Source organism: Puma concolor, chromosome E2 (genome assembly GCF_028749965.1).
Source record: "Puma concolor isolate L17-30 chromosome E2, mPumCon1.1.hap2, whole genome shotgun sequence".
NCBI classification, from domain to species: domain Eukaryota; kingdom Metazoa; phylum Chordata; class Mammalia; order Carnivora; family Felidae; genus Puma; species Puma concolor.
In genome coordinates, this window is record NC_141681.1 from 48,075,091 (window position 1) to 48,092,351 (window position 17,261).

General features: G+C 54.5%; 2 protein-coding genes across 3 annotated transcripts in view; one reads left to right on the forward strand and one right to left on the reverse strand.

Moving 5' to 3' along the window:
- The window catches only part of SAMD4B (sterile alpha motif domain containing 4B), a 36,788-nt gene extending 25,506 nt beyond the window's left edge, over nucleotides 1-11,282 (forward strand). For both annotated transcript variants that reach the window (XM_086689738.1, XM_086689737.1), the window contains exons 4-13: nucleotides 2,861-3,100; nucleotides 3,660-3,769; nucleotides 3,909-3,995; nucleotides 4,699-5,041; nucleotides 5,681-5,766; nucleotides 6,255-6,373; nucleotides 6,936-7,134; nucleotides 7,326-7,449; nucleotides 9,639-9,722; nucleotides 9,932-11,282. In XM_086689738.1, the coding sequence (XP_086545864.1) occupies nucleotides 2,861-3,100; nucleotides 3,660-3,769; nucleotides 3,909-3,995; nucleotides 4,699-5,041; nucleotides 5,681-5,766; nucleotides 6,255-6,373; nucleotides 6,936-7,134; nucleotides 7,326-7,449; nucleotides 9,639-9,722; nucleotides 9,932-9,960 (1,421 nt within the window). In that variant the 3' untranslated portion in view covers nucleotides 9,961-11,282. The remainder of the gene's footprint in view (nucleotides 1-2,860; nucleotides 3,101-3,659; nucleotides 3,770-3,908; nucleotides 3,996-4,698; nucleotides 5,042-5,680; nucleotides 5,767-6,254; nucleotides 6,374-6,935; nucleotides 7,135-7,325; nucleotides 7,450-9,638; nucleotides 9,723-9,931) is intronic.
- Nucleotides 11,283-12,285: 1,003 nt separating this feature from the next.
- On the reverse strand, nucleotides 12,286-17,113 carry PAF1 (PAF1 component of Paf1/RNA polymerase II complex). The gene is made up of 14 exons (XM_025914711.2): nucleotides 16,780-17,113; nucleotides 16,163-16,192; nucleotides 15,973-16,065; nucleotides 15,522-15,643; nucleotides 15,367-15,433; nucleotides 15,173-15,274; nucleotides 14,986-15,091; nucleotides 14,817-14,885; nucleotides 14,629-14,732; nucleotides 14,428-14,544; nucleotides 14,207-14,335; nucleotides 13,133-13,238; nucleotides 12,934-13,024; nucleotides 12,286-12,847 (listed from the first exon to the last, which is right to left on the reverse strand). Exons 1-14 carry the CDS (start codon nucleotides 16,824-16,826, stop codon nucleotides 12,444-12,446), a joined length of 1,587 nt encoding a protein of 528 aa, XP_025770496.1. The 5' UTR covers nucleotides 16,827-17,113; the 3' UTR covers nucleotides 12,286-12,443.
- Between the last annotated feature and the right edge of the window lie 148 nt (nucleotides 17,114-17,261).

Here is a 17,261-nt window from a genome sequence, read left to right on the forward strand (position 1 = left end):
CAGCATTGAAATCCATGCAGTGTGGCTCCACAGCTCATACTTGTAACTACTCTGCTACATTGCCTCCACCTAAAAGTGACCCTCCCATAGATGCTCAGACCTCATCAATGGGAGGGGTTACCATGCAGGGTGCCCATGCATTTCTTCCTCCCCCCAATAGGAATAGCAGCTATGAAAGGACTAAGCAAGAACATTGTCAGAAAGGGGGTGTGAACCAGAAGAGAGAAAGGAATTGGGCATTCCAGGTAGAGGACATAGCATGAAAGGAAGGCACGGGGTGGCAAATTGGAGTATGCAGACATGTCTGGCTGGGATGGAGAGGTGCAGGGATTTAAATGAGTAATTGCAGTAGCCAACATCCACGTTTACTATGTGCCTGCCCCTGTGCCAAGGACATTACTTGGAAACGGAGGCAGAGGGGGCAAATAAAGTGACTTGCCCAGGATCATAAAGTTAATAGGTGGCGGAGCCAGAATTTCAGTGCAGATCTGTCTTGACTCCCAGATCTCAGTATATTAGGGCCACATTCTGGGGGGCCTTGAAGGATAGGGTGAAGCTTTTCAATTTCAAGCAGTTGCAGGAAACAGGAAACCATTAAAATATTTTTGAGTGGGGAGCAGCAAGGACTGGCCTGTAAGGGCAGGCAGGATGGGTTTGGGGTGCTGCCAAGGACAGACCAGGGTTTCTCGGAGAGTGTGAGGCCCTGGATCTCCGGCCGGCATTCCTGTTTTTATAGCCCTCATGCTGTGGCCAGCCTCCACCCCAGTGCCTGGCCAAGCAGCACTCCTCGGGAACTGCACGATCATTCCAATCAAGATAATTTCCTGCCCTCTCAGCCTTGCCTGCCTTCTTCTTGGCTGAGAGGGAAGGAGGAAGAAGCCATAGGCACCAAGACAGGCCACAGAAAAAAAGAAAAACCTATACCAAGTCCCCTAGGGCCTAGAAGGTGCCATTTTCTGGAAAACCAGAGCCTTGGAAGGAGCCCTGAGCAGAGGACCCCAGAGGTCACAGCAGAGGTGGAGGCTAGCCTTAGGGGGCTATCAGTGCACTGCCCTTTCCCTCAGGTGATTTCCTGGCTAGGAACATAGATATTGTCATAGATGAGGGAAGGTGCTTTGGAGCCTGTACCGGGCTGGTTGTCCTTCCTGGGCTGAGTTTCAGTGGAGGACTGACAGGAATTCCAGCCTTTCCATCAGAAACAAGGCTAGGGTTCTTAGGTCTGTGCCTCCCAAACTTGCTCTGGGAACTGGGGCAAAGGGCTTCTGTTCCCTGAGCCTTGATGTTCTCACCTACCCAGGGTGAGGTTTTTTGGCTTCGTTTCCTTGTCTTTTTTTTTTTTTTTTTTTTTTTTTTTGACTTTGGGTACTTTTGGATTCCCTATGCCAAGCTTAGAGGCACCCTCAGGTCCATAGGTGCCCTCTTTTTGGCTTTTATGAAATTGAGGGCTCTTGTGTATCATAACCCTGCACCTGGTCATGGCAATACAGAAATGCGTGGGTGGGGTTGCCGTTCTACATGAGCCCAGAGTCCAGTGCAAGAGGCAGGCTAGTGATGGAGGCAGTAAATGCTAGGCTTGAGGCAGTAATACAGGGCCCCAGGGAATGCAGAGGAAGGAGTCATAGAAGAGGTAACACTTGAGTGAGGAGCAAAGGCTGAAGTGGCTGTCAGGGAAGGGTGGAAGAACAGTGAGCTAGGCAGAGGGAATAGCTCCATGTGAAGGTCTGGACGCTCGTGGAAACCTGCCCTGTCCTGAGAATGGTTCGAATCAAGTTGAATCCCTTTTCCTACCTCAGGAATGGGATGGATGGAGGGTGTGAAACATCCTGTGGAAGAAGGCCTCGATTCACCCTGAGTCACTGGGCCTCATGGGTGGCTGATTTTAGCTCAGTACCAGAAAAAAACTTTGGCAGGTGGTAAGACCCAATGACAGGGATGTTGAGGAAGCAGTTTATTTCGTTCATTCATTTACTGTACAAATACTAATGAAGCAGCTCCTCTGGGCCAGGCTCCACTGTAATTACTGACGATACAAAGATGTTGTCACAGATCTTGTATCGTAGCAGGGGTGTATACAGTTAATAAGCAGGTAAACAAATAACTAGGTAAGATCACTTCAGTTTGTCATGGGTGCTGTAAAGAAGATAAGTAAGTATCCTATGATGGAGTAACCAAGATTGGTGGTGGGCAGCTAGTCAAGGAAGGCCTCGCAAGAGATGTCATGCTTGCTTGAGATGAGATTTGAGGAAGCCAACTGCCAAGATCAGGAAGACAAGAAGAAAGCAAGTGCACAAGTCTGAGGTTGGACAGCTTGAGTGTTCCAGGAACAAATGGGGGGTGGGGGTGGGGGAGTAAAAGCTAAAAAGGCTTGAACTGACAGGTGAGCTGTGGGAGGTGAGAGGTCAAAGGGTCCAGGTCCTGCCAGGCCTTGTAGGCATGTGGAAGAGTTTGAATTTTATGCTCAGTGTGAAGGGAAGGGATTGACTTGGTCAGATTTGCATTTTTAGAAGGATCAACATGGCTTCTGTGAGGTGAATGGGGCTGTAGGAGGCAAGAAGGAAGGCAAGAAACCAATAAGGAGGCTGTGGCAGTAATTCCAACAAGGGACACCAGTGACTAGGACCAGAGTGCTGGAAGAGGAAGTAGAGAGATTCAGAGATGTGGCGGAGAGCTTGCCGATGGGTTGAGTGTGGGGAGTGAGGGAACGAGCACTATCTGGGAGGTGGTTCCCCTCACACCCCAGGGTCCCTTCCCCTTGTTGGATTCTGGGGCTGAGCGGCCATCCATGGCACCAACCAGGGGGGCACAATCTCCTGTGGTCAGATCTCCAAGCCTGACCTCTTGCCTCTCCCCCTCTGGCCAGGTCTCCCCTGCCAAATTCACCCCAGCCCGCTGAAGCGCTCCATGTCTCTCATCCCCACGAGCCCCCAGGCCCCTGGTGAGTGGCCGAGTCCGGAGGAGCTCGGGGCCCGGGCTGCTTTCACCACGCCCGACCACGCACCCCTCTCACCCCAGAGCAGCGTGGCCTCCTCTGGCAGTGAGCAGACGGAGGAGCAGGGCTCCAGCCGGAACACCTTCCAGGAGGACGGCAGTGGCATGAAAGGTATGACAGGGGAGGGCAGCACTAGGACCCTCTGAAGAGAGGCTTCTGCATGGCTTAGAGGACAGAAGGGAGCTGGAAGCTTCCAGCTTCCACCTTCCTGTCACCCTCTACCCTGCCCTAGGCAGGGACAGGTCTGAGGGGAGGAGAGAGTCCCTGCCCTTAAGGCTCAAGACTGAGCAGAGAGATCCCCACAGGCCCTAGTCTGATGTGGGAGAAATCCGTGCCCTCAGACACCCTAGCCTGACAAGGAAGCCAGGACAGAGTGGTAGCTGATGGAACAGAGCTTCTAGGAAGACTTTTAGGGACATCGATGAGGCCATCCTAGTACATATCCAGTCGAACAGCTCAGGAGGGTCAGATGTCCTGCTGTCAGGGAAGGCCACCTACAAGGGTGTGGCTGGGCAGAAGTGGTTTTTGGACCCTTGGCTTCCGCTTACTCCTCCCAGTTTTCTGCATCTTTAATGTTGCCTCTGGTTTATTCCTGGTTCCTCCCCACAGTCCTCCCTCTGCCCTGGTCACAAGGGCCGGACTCCTGACCTCTTGCTCTCCTTTTCCACAGATGTACCCTCATGGCTCAAGAGCCTCCGCTTGCACAAGTACGCAGCCCTCTTCTCACAGATGAGCTACGAGGAGATGATGACACTGACTGAGCAGCACCTGGAGTCTCAGGTGAAGCCAAGGGGACCATCAGGGAAGGTGTTGGGGGTGACACCATTTTGACAGTACTCTTGAAGCCCAAGCCTCTTGCATCTCCTCAGGCCTTGTTGGGGCACCCCAAAGTATCTATCCCCTTCTGCCCCTACCACAGAATGTCACCAAAGGTGCCCGCCACAAGATAGCCCTCAGCATCCAGAAGCTGCGTGAGAGGCAGAGCGTCCTCAAGTCCCTGGAGAAGGTGAGGACCTGGTATCCCCGTCTTCAAGGCCAGCCGGCTGCCCACTGGCTCTGGGTAGCCTCCCCTTGGGGCCTTCACAGCCCTCAGGTCTGATGTCCAGTGGCCCCAGCCCTAGGGAGGGAGGCCAGGAGCAAGTCAGATCACCGGGGTCACTTGCTTGTGGCTGAGAGGCTCCCCTTTTTGTCCTGGTCTTTGTCTCCAGACTTTGTTAACTCGGTCCCTTCTGTTCCCTCTCTTTTCCATTTCTTAGTGGTATTTCTGGTGTCTGATGTCTGATGTCTCCCTGTGTGCATGATCTCTCTTTCCGTTTGGTTCTCATCCACTCGCTCCCCTTCCGTATCTGCCTCAATTTGCATTCCTGTCCCCTTTTCCTGCCACTTGACTTCTGCTTCCCACCCCCACCCCCAGTGTCTTGATCTGAATCTCTGGGTCTGAATCTGGTCCCATTCTTGGCGGGACCCTGAGACCCCAGCATCAGACCTCCTTGAGCCCCATGGAACGTCACCTCGAGGGGGGAAGAAGGATATGCATATACAGATGTGTACGTATGTGTGAGCGTGTAGTGCCCTTACTTCCTTTCTCTAAGTGCTAGGACCCAGGGTTCCACCAGCCCTCTCCGATCTCTGTCTGACCTCGCTTGTATAGTCATTCTACGTAGCTGTGGGGGTCAGCATGTGACCCTGTCTGTGTCCTCCCTACTCAGGATGTGCTGGAAGGAGGGAATCTGCGAAACGCTCTGCAGGAGCTGCAGCAGATAATCATCACCCCCATCAAGGCCTACAGCGTCCTCCAAGCCACCGTGGCTGCTGCCGCTGCCGCCACCCCTACTGCCAAGGATGGGAGCCGGGGGGAGCCACCACTGCCAGGTGCTGAGCCTCCCCTGGCTCACCCCGGCACAGACAAGGGCACTGAGGCCAAGGACCCTCCAGCTGCAGAGAGCTACCCCCCTCCACCAGCTCCAGCTCCCACTGATGGCAGTGAGCCAGCCCCGGCTCCCGTCGCCGACGGAGACATCCCCAGCCAGTTTACACGGGTGATGGGCAAAGGTGAGACCCCCCCCAAGGCCCCTCAAGAAGTTTGGGGACAGGGAGCCAAGTGAACCAGTCGTCAGGGATCCAATCCAAGTTAAATGGTGGGAACAGCTTTTTTAGAGTACCCTGGGAACTAGATCACTTCAGAGAGTAGCTGAGACTGAAAGTAGCAAGTGTGTCCAGAGCAGAACGTCTGCCCTCAGGTGTGTCCAGGTTGATGGTACGAGACAACTTTTACTTACCTTCAGAGTGTCTCCAGCCCGAGCAGAAGACCAGACAGTGTGTCGGTGGAAGTGGTATACAGTCGGTGCGAGGCAAACCCACGGCTTCTTTCACAAGGAACTAAAGTCCACAGACGGATATGTTGAAACTCATAACGGGCTCAGCCTTTCCTAAGGCAGCATGGCATAGCAGATTTTACACTTGGGTCCATATCATTTTAGCTGTGTGACCTGGGGCAAATGATTCAACTTCTCTGTACCACTCTGGTGGGCTTTTATATCCTAACGATAGCCAGGGGCTGTGCTTGGCACATAGCTAGAGCTCATCCAGCCTGAGTTTCCTCTTCCTCCGATGCTGGCCGGCAGGGACCGGGGGAGCTAGACTATGGCAGGGGACGTGCTGGGGCCGACCTTCCTCTCCCCTGTCCCACAGTGTGCACCCAGCTGCTGGTGTCCCGACCAGACGAGGAGAACATCACCAGTTACCTCCAGCTCATTGAAAAGTGCCTGACTCATGAGGTGAGGCCTTCTCTAGAGTCCCAAGAAGGGAAAGGCTGCCCTGTCCCTCTCAGGATCCACATCCCTCATGTGGTCCTCAGGGCCCTGCCCGGCTGGCACCCACCCTCGTCTCTCACCGGTGTTGGCTTCAGTGGGTACCCTGTGCTCTCCTTCTCAGAGCCTTAATACCTATTCCTTTTTTGGGAGCCAGTTTCCCCTCCCTGCTGCTGGTCCCTCGGCTCTCATTTCCAGCGTATACACCTCAGGAACGCCTTCACTGGGCCTTCGTGGCAGATCAGTCTTCTGCTCCTGGGCCTCTCCCTCACAGGGCTCGTCACAGTTTAGATCACGTGTGTATTATCTTCTCAACTAAACTGTGAGCTCTGTGTGCACAGGTCACCCCTGCATCCCAGCATTGCCTGGCACCGAGCAGGCGGTCAGTAAATGAGTGGGTGAGTGGAAGGCAGATCTGAAAGCGTACCCTCCCTGCCTCGCCCTCCCAATCCTAGGCGTTCACGGAGACGCAGAAGAAACGGCTGCTGTCCTGGAAACAGCAAGTGCTGAAGCTCCTGCGGACCTTCCCGCGCAAAGCCGCACTAGAGATGCAGAGCTACCGGCAGCAGAAAGGGTGAGTGGGGGGTGGGGGCTGGGGCGCAGGGACCTTCCTTCTCTGGGCCCTCGTTGGTGGATGGAGAGCGCGGGGAGGGTCACTGGCGTGGCAGGCCGGGAATTGGTTGTCCTCATTCAATCCGCTGAGTGGCCTTACACGAGTCACCCAGTGAAGACTCTCCCAGAAGAAAATCAGGGTGTGTTCTGACCACCAGAACAGGGTGCCGAGCTGGCAAAAAGCAGCACCCATCCCTTTGCCTGTCCCTTGTTCTCGCCTCCATGCAGGGGGCTCTGAGGTCCCTTCTCACCCCAAATAGCAAATATCGCATTTGAGAGTTGAAGTTAGGAGAAGTGCTGTAAGTGGATGTGAGGAGACCTTTGCTCCTGTCTCCATCCTGGGGGTACCTTGGGGCAGGAGAAGAGAGCGTGTGTGATGCAAGGGCTTGGACGGGGAGTCCTTGCTCGGAGCAGGTCTGTGTTCTGTCCTTCCCATGGGGATTGTGGGGGGAAGTGAGGAAGGGACGGACAGAGGGGCCCCATCCCCATCCACCTAAACTGACACCCTGCCTTCTGTCTCACAGCTGGGCGTTCGGCTCCAACTCGCTTCCCATAGCTGGCTCTGTGGGGATGGGGGTAGCCCGGCGGACCCAGCGGCAGTTCCCCATGCCTCCCCGGGCCCTCCCGCCCGGCAGGATGGGCCTTCTGAGCCCTTCGGGCATTGGGGGCATCTCCCCGCGACATGCCCTCACTAGCCCCAGTCTTGGGGGCCAGGGCCGACAGGTGAGCCGGTCGGAAGCAGAGGACGTGGCACTTCTGGGTTTGGGGTGGTGGTGCCTGGGCCGTGTGTGTCCATATCTCTGCATCTGGGCCTGGCGTGGAAGGGAGAGGCTCCTTTGCCAGCTCCGTGGCGCCTGGGCCTGGGACTCTTCCCTCTCAGCTCACCATTTTCTCTTTTCCCGTGCCCCGTGCAGAACCTGTGGTTTGCCAACCCCGGAGGCAGCAACAGCATGCCCAGCCAGAGCCGCAGCTCTGTGCAGCGCACCCACTCCCTCCCGGTCCATTCGTCGCCCCAGGCCATTCTCATGTTCCCTCCAGGTAAACTGCCCCTACCCATGGGGCTCTGCCTCAGCGACACCCTAGGTGGCCTTTCTCTCAATCCGATTCCCACTGTCCTTTCTCATCTGCTCACCTCTCCTTATACCTCCCGCCACTCTGCACCCATCTTCCCACATCATGGGTTTTCTTGTACCCTCCCCCATCCCACTTCAATTTTCTTTCTCAGATCCTGTCTGCTTTCTCTCAGTCTTTCTCTCCCCTACTCCCAGCCCTGCATCTCCTCACCTCTCCCTCCCTGTGTTGCAATCTTAAGGTCCTTCTTGGTCTCTATCACCATCTCTTTAGAAGTTCATTAAATACTCAGTCTGGAAGGGGTGGAGGGGATGAGACAGAGCGTCAAGGCCTCTATGGAGAGGAGTCCTGCCTGTCAGTGCACTGGGAACCAGTGGGAATTCTTTCAGGCAAGAACCAGGCAAGAGTCAGTTCTTGGATCAGGTCTACACTAAAGGATGGTGTAAGAGAGCGGTTTTCTCTCTGTTCACAGGCCAGCCTAGAGGTGAGAGAGCAGAATGAGGTGCAGTGGGCAAAAGGGAGGTTAGAGGAACGCTAACCTTGCCTTGCTCGTCAAGTGGGGGGGACCCCGCCCTGGGCCGTGCTGGGCCTGCTGCCGGCCATCGAGGCCACAGAGGCAGATGCGGCTGGTCTGGAAAGGGCTGCCTCTGGAGAGATCTTACGTTTGCGGCTGAGGGTGGCGCCTGGCTGGCTCATCAGTAGAGCATGCAACACTTGACGTTGTGGTTGTGAGTTCGACCCTCCACATTGGAGGTAGAGTTTGCTCAAAAAAAAAAAAAATTTTTTTTTAATGTTTTATTTATTTTTGAGACAGAGAGAGAGCATGAGCAGGGGAGGGGCAGAGAGAGAGGGAGACACAGAACCCGAAGCAGGCTCCAGGCTCTGAGCTGTCGGCACAGAGCCTGATTAGGGGCTCAAACTCACAAACTTTGAGTTTGTGAGATTATGACCTGAGCCGAAGTCGGACACTTAACCAACTGAGCCACCCAGGCGCCCCCCCCCCCAAATTTTTTTAATTAGATTTGCAGGTGACCCTAAGCTCTTTGTGTCATAAACTGCCAAATCGGTGGAGATTTTTAATTTAGGAGATTACATGAAGTGCCATCTGTCACAGGCAGAGGCCCTGCCATTGTGTTCATCTTAGCCTAGGACTTGGCACGTGGTGGGCCTCTGTAACTGGTGCTAAATGGCTGGATGGATGAAGTGCACGAGCAAAAAATTGAAACCGTTCTTTTTACGGGCGTGCTCTGTGCTGCGCTGTGTGTCCAGCAGCTCTCCTGCGCTGGCAAATCAGAGCCTCCCGGCTGCACACATGAGGGCGCTGGTGTCATTCCCATCAGATCAGTCGTGAATCTGACACTCAGGTGACTTGCCCAAGGTCAAAACATTTTTTTGTTAAGGAGAGACAATTAGGTGTCTTGACATGGTCTGAGCTCAGGGTTCACTGGGAATGTGACGACAGGTGAGGCTGGAGAGGGGAGCAGGTCCTCTGAACTCAGGCAGAAAGCTCAGGCTTCCTCCCTGTAGCAGTGGGGAGCCAAGGGAAGGGTTTTAAGCACTGCAGGGTGGGGTCAGGGCGGCTCAGGGAGGTGGGTTGTTTCACCAGAACAGGAGACCCTTTTGAGAGGTGGTTTGAGGACAAGCCCCATGGCTGCTGTCCTGATTTGCCCCGCCTGCTGGGCCTGCCCAGATGACATCCAGCCCAGAGAAGCAAGTCCAAGTGGGGATGGGAAGGGTTCTAATGAAGCTTCTGCACCAAATACAGAGTCCAGGAGCCCGGGGCTGCCCAGTGCCTGGGGCAGATGCCCAGACTGTGCCTAAGGCAACATGTAGCGTGTGGCCTCCAGGAAGCTCCCTCAGCTTCACATCACTTCCTCGGTCAGCTGATCATGCTTTGTCTGCATTGCTAAGCCTCTGCCTGCGCCATGACGCACCCAGGCCCGTCTGTGTCCTTCATCTCTGCCCGGTCATACTTTCCGTCTGGTGTGTGCCATGTCTCACGCAGTTTTTCGGTCTCTTGCCACTCTCTCCCTCCCTCCTTTCCCTCTTATCCCTGTCAGCCCCTCCCCCATGCCAGCCCATCCAGTCCTTTGTCTCCTGGGTTCTGCTTCCCACCTCAGTTCAGTCCTCACGCCTCCCTTCTCTCTCGCCCTCAGACTGCCCGGTCCCTGGGCCTGACCTGGAGATCAATCCCACTCTGGAGTCTCTATGTCTGAGCATGACAGAACACGCCTTGGGTGGTGAGCATTTCCTCTTTCCCTGACCCAGCTCCCACCTACCCAGCAGCGTCTCCACCTCTGAACTGAGCAACTCAGAGCAACCTGAGGGGTCCCTAGGGGAGGCCAGCCTCCAGGGAGGGCCTGACTGGGATGACAGGCTACCCGAGCGCCTTTTCTTGGGCCTCCCGCCAGTTCCTGATCTTCCTCCCTTCCTCCCTTTCTTATCACAGATGGGACAGACAAAACCTCCACCATCTGACGGGACCCACAGCCCAGCGCACCCATAGGCTCCCTGGGCGGCGGGCGGGGGCCAACCCCCAACGGGCTTCTCCGCGACAGCGAGAGGGTGGGCTGGCTCAGCTATACATTCTAGTATTTTTCTACTCTCTCACCCTTTTAACTTTTGTTTAACGTTGGCACACGCCTTGCTCACTCCCAGGCCCGTCAAGGGGTCTCTGCTGAGGCTCAGGGAGGTAGGGGGCAGCCAGGATAAAGGGGCAGGGACTGGCCAGCCCGACTGCCCCTCCTTCCCTCCCTCGTTCCCCCACCCGGCCCCGTCCCACCCCTGCCTCCTCCAGACTGCCGGCCCCCTGCCCCTCCCAGGGGAGCAGCTCCCCCCTATCTTGTGGGGCCTGCTCAGAACCATCTGACATTTGTGGAGAGAGAAGTGGGGTACATAACCTGCTCTCCTGGATGTTATTTGGGAGGGGCTGAGGTGAAGGTGGTGGATGAGTGGAGGAGCCTCTTTTCCTCTCCTCTCCACCTTCTTCCCCATTCTCGTCATTCGCAAGGACAGGAGCCACCCTCCTTTCCCTCACTTCCTTTTGCCCTGTTTATCAGAGGTTCTCTACAATTAATTTCTTAGGCCTATTTAAGATGCATATTTATATAGTTCTTAACGGTTTTTCTCTCTGATCATTCCCTCTCATTTTTAGAATCCCCAGGCCTCTGAGCCAAGAAAGTGGCAGGGGGAGCCTGAATTTTACAAGGGGAGAGGGCAGAGCCCCCTCCTCCAGACCCCCTAGCCCTTCCCCACTTCCCCCCAGCCCGGGCTCCCCAGATGCAGCGGTTGAAGGCCGGGAGCCAGGGCAGCGAGTGAGGTCAGGAAGTCTGTTGCCTTAACATCCCCTTCCCGCAACCAACACACCCTTGTCCACTCCCGGGTCTGGTTGCTAAAGACTTGGGGGTAAGGAATAAGGGAAAGGGGATTGTTTGGTTTTTGGTTTCTTTCCCCACCCCGCTTTTTCTTTCATCCTTCCCCTACCCCCCATTCTGTCATGACCTCACTTAAGTGAAACACTATATCATAACCCAGAGATTTGTCCCAGCCGTGGAATCATACAAACCCTCTGGTCTCTGTTCCTGCTGAGGGGTTGTGCTGGGGCCCAGGTGGAGGGAGGGGATTTGGGGGTTCAGGCTGTGGGGAAGCCAGGGTCCCCTATTCCAACCCCCTCTTCCTACTCAACCCACCCCACCCCCCTCACTGGGACATTCTCAAGCTTTTCACACCGAAAAGGAAAAAAAAAATGTTATTTTTAGATACATTTTATGAATAACTTTTGTTATGAATATGGCTGGTAACCATTGTGTATGTTATTAAAGATACAAAATGTTGGGAAAAAACAAAAAACCAAAAAAAAAAAAAATTTTAAAACCACCGCCCTCCCTGCACTCTCACCCCATTCCCCAGACCTTCTTGCCTCTGCCCTCCTGGTCTGGCCCTCCCTCAGCTCTGAGCCCAGGGAGGGGGAGGAAGCCAGGGGGGAGGGTGGCCCTGGGGATCTGCTAAGGTCCCCACCTCCTCTCCCAGTGCCGGGCTGGGTGGGGTGTCAGGTTTATTTATGTACCTCTTGCACACTCATCAACCTATGCAAGTCCCCACCCCGGCCCCGCCATGTTTCTGTGCCTTTGCTCATTCCCCTCAAGCTCCCAGGGCTTCTCCAGTCCCCCTCCCAATAGCCCCGGGAAGTGGGATGGACAGGGGCCACCTCGTTTGGAATCAGCAGGGTGTCCCTCTTACAGGACCCTCACCGCCTCCCAGCCAAGTCCTGTCTTCTTTGCTACCCATCAGGGTGAGCAGGCTCTGCCTGGCACTGGGAGGTGGTGAGGGACACCCCCCACCACACCCAGCGGGAGGCAAGAGCTGCCCCCCCCCCCACCTGACAGCAGAGTGTGCAGGACGCAGGCGGCCCCACTCTGACGGGCAGGACCCTGACCCTCTTCTGCTCCAGCCCCTCCCCAGGCCCCTACGCCCCCCCCCCCACCCCACCACCATGATTTCACCCTCCCTCCTATCCCCAGCCCCACTGGCAGAATCAGCTTTGAGTAACTGTACAGTTTTTCTCGCTGTTGGAGAAGACTTACTTGTTGGAGTTTCACTTGTTTAATGGTCTGGGCTTATTTTGGAAAAAAAAAAAAAAAAAAACAAGAAACAAAAACAAAACAAAAAAAAAAGGATTCTGACCTTTGTTATGCTACATTTCATGGAAAACCTAGTGGCCTTGACCTGAGGCCTTGGAGCTCCTGGGGTGGGGGGAAGGCGAGGTGTAAGCCGAATGAGACCATAGGGCTGGATGGGGGAGTAAAGGGAAAAGACACTGGCTTTATTAACAGCAAGGCTTGCAGAGGAGGGAAATGAACAAAGCGAAGGGCTCGCAAATAGACCACCTGAAGAAAAGTGCCTTCCTGCGCATAATAATCGCATTGTAATCGTGTCTGCACCAACCCTGAAGGACCTGGGACTCAGTCACTGTCACTATCGGCTTCACTGGAATCAGAAGCTGCTGCTTCACTGCCATCCTCCTGGGCTGAGTGCTCGCTGCCACTGGGGAAGGGACTGGCACTGCGGCTCCGGCTCCGCTGGCCACCCCCGTCACTGCCGCTGTCCGAATCGTTATCACTGCCACGGGCCTGGCCTCTGTCCTCATCATCAGAATCCGCATCGTCTTCTGAATCCGCATCGCTGCCAAAGATCTCCTCTTTGTCCCGAGCGGCCCGGGCCTCATCCTCACTGCTCTCGTCCTCGCCGCTACCACTCTTGTCACTTGCCTCGTCCCTGTCACCCTCTTCCCGTTCGCTCTCACTGCCTGAGCGCTCATCCTCACTGCCTTCCTTCTCACTGCTGCTGCCCTTCTCTCTCTCCTCATCTGTAAAGGAGCAGAGAGAGGTGAGACCCAGTTCCCAGTTTCCCACCCTTCCCAGGGCTCCTGGGGTTCGGCCTGTCCAGCTTTACCTGAGCCCCCGGCTTCTTTCTCTTCTGTCTCCATCTCTTCTTCCTCTTCCTCCTCAGGTTCATGGTTCTCCAGCTGGGCCTTCCGTGCTTCCTGGAAGCAGCATGGTTGAGGGGAAGGAGGGTGTTCTGTCAGGCCTCTGCGTCTCTCCCTACCCACCACCACTCTCTACGGGTGCCCTGAGCCAGTGATGTTTGTTACCTGGGCTTCTAATTCCTTCTCGTTCATGTCCCGGTGCTTGACCACAAGCAGGGCATTGGTACCCGACTGAACCCCAGCCTTTGCCCGGCGTTTACTCAGGCGGACCCTGCAGCGGGCACGGTGGTGGAGAGGTGTGTGTAGAAAATGCATCTGAAGACCCCACTCTGGTATCTAGTCTGACTTGGTTCTTACTTCCTTACCGCTGCTTACTCCAGAACAGACCAGAATAAATGCGAGTTCGATAAGGGGACTAAACTTAGGGGTTGGATACAGGAGAAAGGAAGGATAATAGTTCCACAATCTCCTGTACTTATAAAGCGTCTACGCGCGCACGCACACACACATACACATATAGGAGTATCCATAAGAGATTTTTAAGGCGAATTAGTTACCAACACTTCAAGCACAGAATCTAGATTGCTGGCTTCTGGAAAATGTTAATCTATGGCCCGACTGGGACTTCCCCTCCCCCAACCCCCATAGCATAGTAACAATAGGTTGGAGCCCTTTGCCGGGCTAGGTCATGGTGCCTCTTGGAGGTTGCCAAGAGCTCCAGGTCACCCAGAGCCCACCCAGCCCACTGTGCCACCTTTTACATAGGATCAGAATTTGTGACCTCTGCTTTCAACAAACCCAGGATCACACTTCCTTTCCCAACCCTCAAATTATACCAAGGGCTCTAGCACAGGAATAAACTTAGCTCTCGGGGGAGTTGGGCAGGAGGTCACATTTTTAATTTGGGTATCTAGGATTTCATTTAAACTATTTATGCTAATTTTACATATTACTCTGTATTTTGCCTATGTTTACTTTCACGTGAAGTCTCTTATTGACATCAGAAGAAACTTGGCTATCTACCCTACAAAAAAGCTCAATCTTGAGATTTCTTTCTGGGCTCTCATGTTAAAACCAGGCCCAGGTCACATGCTTGAGCAGGCTTCTGCTGCTCTTACTGAAAATGCACACGACCCATCCTTACGTACAAATGACCTCCAAGGTAGTTCCCACATACCCCAGGACCTTGATTCGAAAGCACAGGCCCAGGCTAATCCGAGGGAGGAGTGTGCCAAGTACCTGGTCTCCAACTCATTGTAGTAAACCCCATCACCCTCCCGGAAGATGAAGAAGTAGTTTTCTTCGTAGCCCTTGCTAGCTTTGTTCTTCACATTCCAGTTGTACTCCCGAGCAATCTTGTAGTCATACCTGGTGAGGGGAACAAGGTCAGCTCCATTTCTTCCTTATGAAGGAGAAAAGAAAACCCAATTTCAGTCCCCAAAACCCCACACCCCACGCACACATCATCTGGTGCATAGTCCATCTCCTCCTCCTGGTCCCGCTTTCGCTTCTTCAGTGTCTCTTCCACAGGCAGGAAATAGGCCACAAACTGGTTCCCTTCCTCATCCATCATGCCTCTGGTTGGGAGAAGAGCAGTGAAGAGTGAGGACAAAGGGGCAATGAGAAGCAGGTCAAGGTGGGCAGTGGGGCCACTTACTTACCTGATCATGGCCTGAGACATCATCTCCAACGCAGCTGCACCACTTGTGTCCTTGGGGGCTGGGTCTGAGTCAAAAATTACCTGAGCGCATGGGTTGATCCACATCTGGGGGACGGAGAGCACTGGGATTAGACTGGGACGAGCAGAGATGGCAGGCTACCTCTCTCTGCCTCCTGCCCTGGATCTGACCTTAAAATCTGGGAAGACAGGCATGACCTCCACCGGTGTCACTCGGGGCTTGCTGTAATGCTGGGAGATCTGGTGGGGTCAAAAACAGGGTGAGGAGGAGGATGCGGAGCTCTGGAGCTGCACCTTGGTCTGCCTCCCACCCCCATCCCATCCCGGTCCCTCAGTTAACTGATTTCTGGGCGTCCTCAAAAGTCTTCTCAATGGCTGTGATCTGGCTATCTCTGTCTTTGTATATTTCTTCTTCAGTGAACTGTTGCTTCACAGAAACCCCAATCCTAGGAGTAAAGAGAGGCTTTTAGGAGTCACTGAACACACCTGAAATCTCCACTTTTCCCTTCCTACCCACCACAACTTACTTGACCTCAGGCTTCTCATTGGAGATGCCATAACGATTGAACTCAGTGGAGATGTACTCTGTCTTCCGCATCCACGGCACCACCTTCGCATGCTGCTGGGATCTGGGGTGGAGTATTAGGCACCAAGGACCCATCACCCTCCTCCCATCATAGATCCCCCGCATCTCCAGTCCCCCCTCCACACACACACTCACCTCTTGGAGCTTGTGGGAGCTTGAATCTCCTCTTCCAAAAGCTTCTCATCAGCTGGATCTAGGAGTACTAGAGGAGAACAAGGGGCCAGGAAGACTATGAGGGAGGTCCTAGCCTTTGCTGGCCTAGTGCAAGCCCTCCCTGCCTTCTCACACACCATTTGGGTCAATGCGGTAGGTGTCAGGGTTGATAAGGTCAATGGTGACCCCCAGGTCTGGCTCAGTCAAGAGGTCGTGTTTGTGCTGTTTTTCCAAGGAAGTTGCTTTGTACTGGACGAACCTGGGTGGGGAAACATACCTATTATGGTTTCCTGATTCCAGCTTTACCCTTCGTATCCCTGTTTTCCAGAGCCCAAGCTTCTCCAGGGAAGAACTCAAAACGCAGTGTCCCCCCTCCCCCCCTTTTCAGAGTGAGAAGGCTGGCTCTTCAATGGGTAAAGACTTAGACACCGATGGTTTCGTTCATTAAATATTTATAGAGCACCTACTACCATATGCCAGATAGTGTTCTAGGCTCTGAAAAAAGCGGCCAAAAAGAGAAGCAATTCTCTCTCTCAAGGAACTCCTGTTCAAAGTGGGTTGTTTCACCATCCTCCATGTCAGTCTCACCTGTTCTGGTCAAAGGGGTAGGTGATGAACTTGGGGTCGAAGGGGATGTCAGGGAGGCTATTGCAGTACTTGACTCGGCAGACGACTCCAGACCTGGGAATACAGTAGCTTAAAACCTAGCCCCTGCTGCCCCACCTCTGCTCCCAGCCCCCACGGGCCCATCCCTCTGAGAAAACACAATGGGGCTCACCTCTCAGGCAGAGTCCGGTGAGAATTGGGCCTGGTAGGTAAGAGAGAAAGACATTGACAGAAAGATGAACAGGATTTACAGAAGGGGGGGGGGGGGGGCTCCAAGCTTTTAAAAGAGGGGAGAAGGGGGTGACAAATGCTAATCCCTTTTGGGAGGGGTGCTCCAAGTACTTTAATGGAGGGAGTCTAGTATTTTAACTCCTTTTAAAAACAAGTGTCTGCAGATGCTTCCATGAATGAAGACATCCCTTTTGGAGGGGATGTCTTCAAGTGCTTTAATACAACTACGTACTCAATTGATTTTGGAAAAGGGGGTCTCCAAACGCTTGACTGGAATCTTAAAAGCACAATCCCTTCTACTTAGCCTCCCAAGAGTCTAATCCCTGAACTCCATGGCAGGGAGAAGGGAGCAGCACCCCACCCCTGAAGGAACCTACCCCCCTATGTCAAAGGTGAGCGCTCGGTGACGTCACGGCGTTCGCGGCAGGGGTATGACATCACGGGCAGACCTAGGGGGCTGTTGACGTTGTAGGAGGATACCCGAGCCCGACCCCCCGCCTCGCCGAAACCTGAATAGACCCAGAGGAAAGCGGTGCAGCCAGGTGGCGTGGCGCCTACCTGTGGCCATCCTCCCGCTGGGCCTGGGTCTGGATGGTGGGCGCCATGGCGACAAGGCGAAGGAAGCCCGGACGGGGTCCTTGCTGAGCCGCGGGGAGAGGCGGAAGGGTGTACCGACGTCGGCGGACGCCTAATCCGAGGGAAGGCTCGGGTTGGCGCCGCTCTCTGAGGAAGCAGGGTCGGAATGATGTGGGCTGGTGAGAAGAGCTCCTGTAGAGACTCAGGTAAACGCGCAGGCAGCGCCAAAGACGGACTCGCAGCTCCGTCTCCACCAACTGCCGCCAAGACGCTGAGGACCCGACAAGTAGCCTCAAGCTGCGAGGCCTTCTGGGAAATAGAGTCCGTATTAGACCCACACCCGGATTGGTAAATAGCTGGGTAAAGGGCGGAGCGAAGGAGGAAAAACCTCTTGTGATTGGTGAATCGGTATCTCCGTATGACGTTTTATTTGAGCGTCAAGTGCGGATAGTCATTCTTCCCCC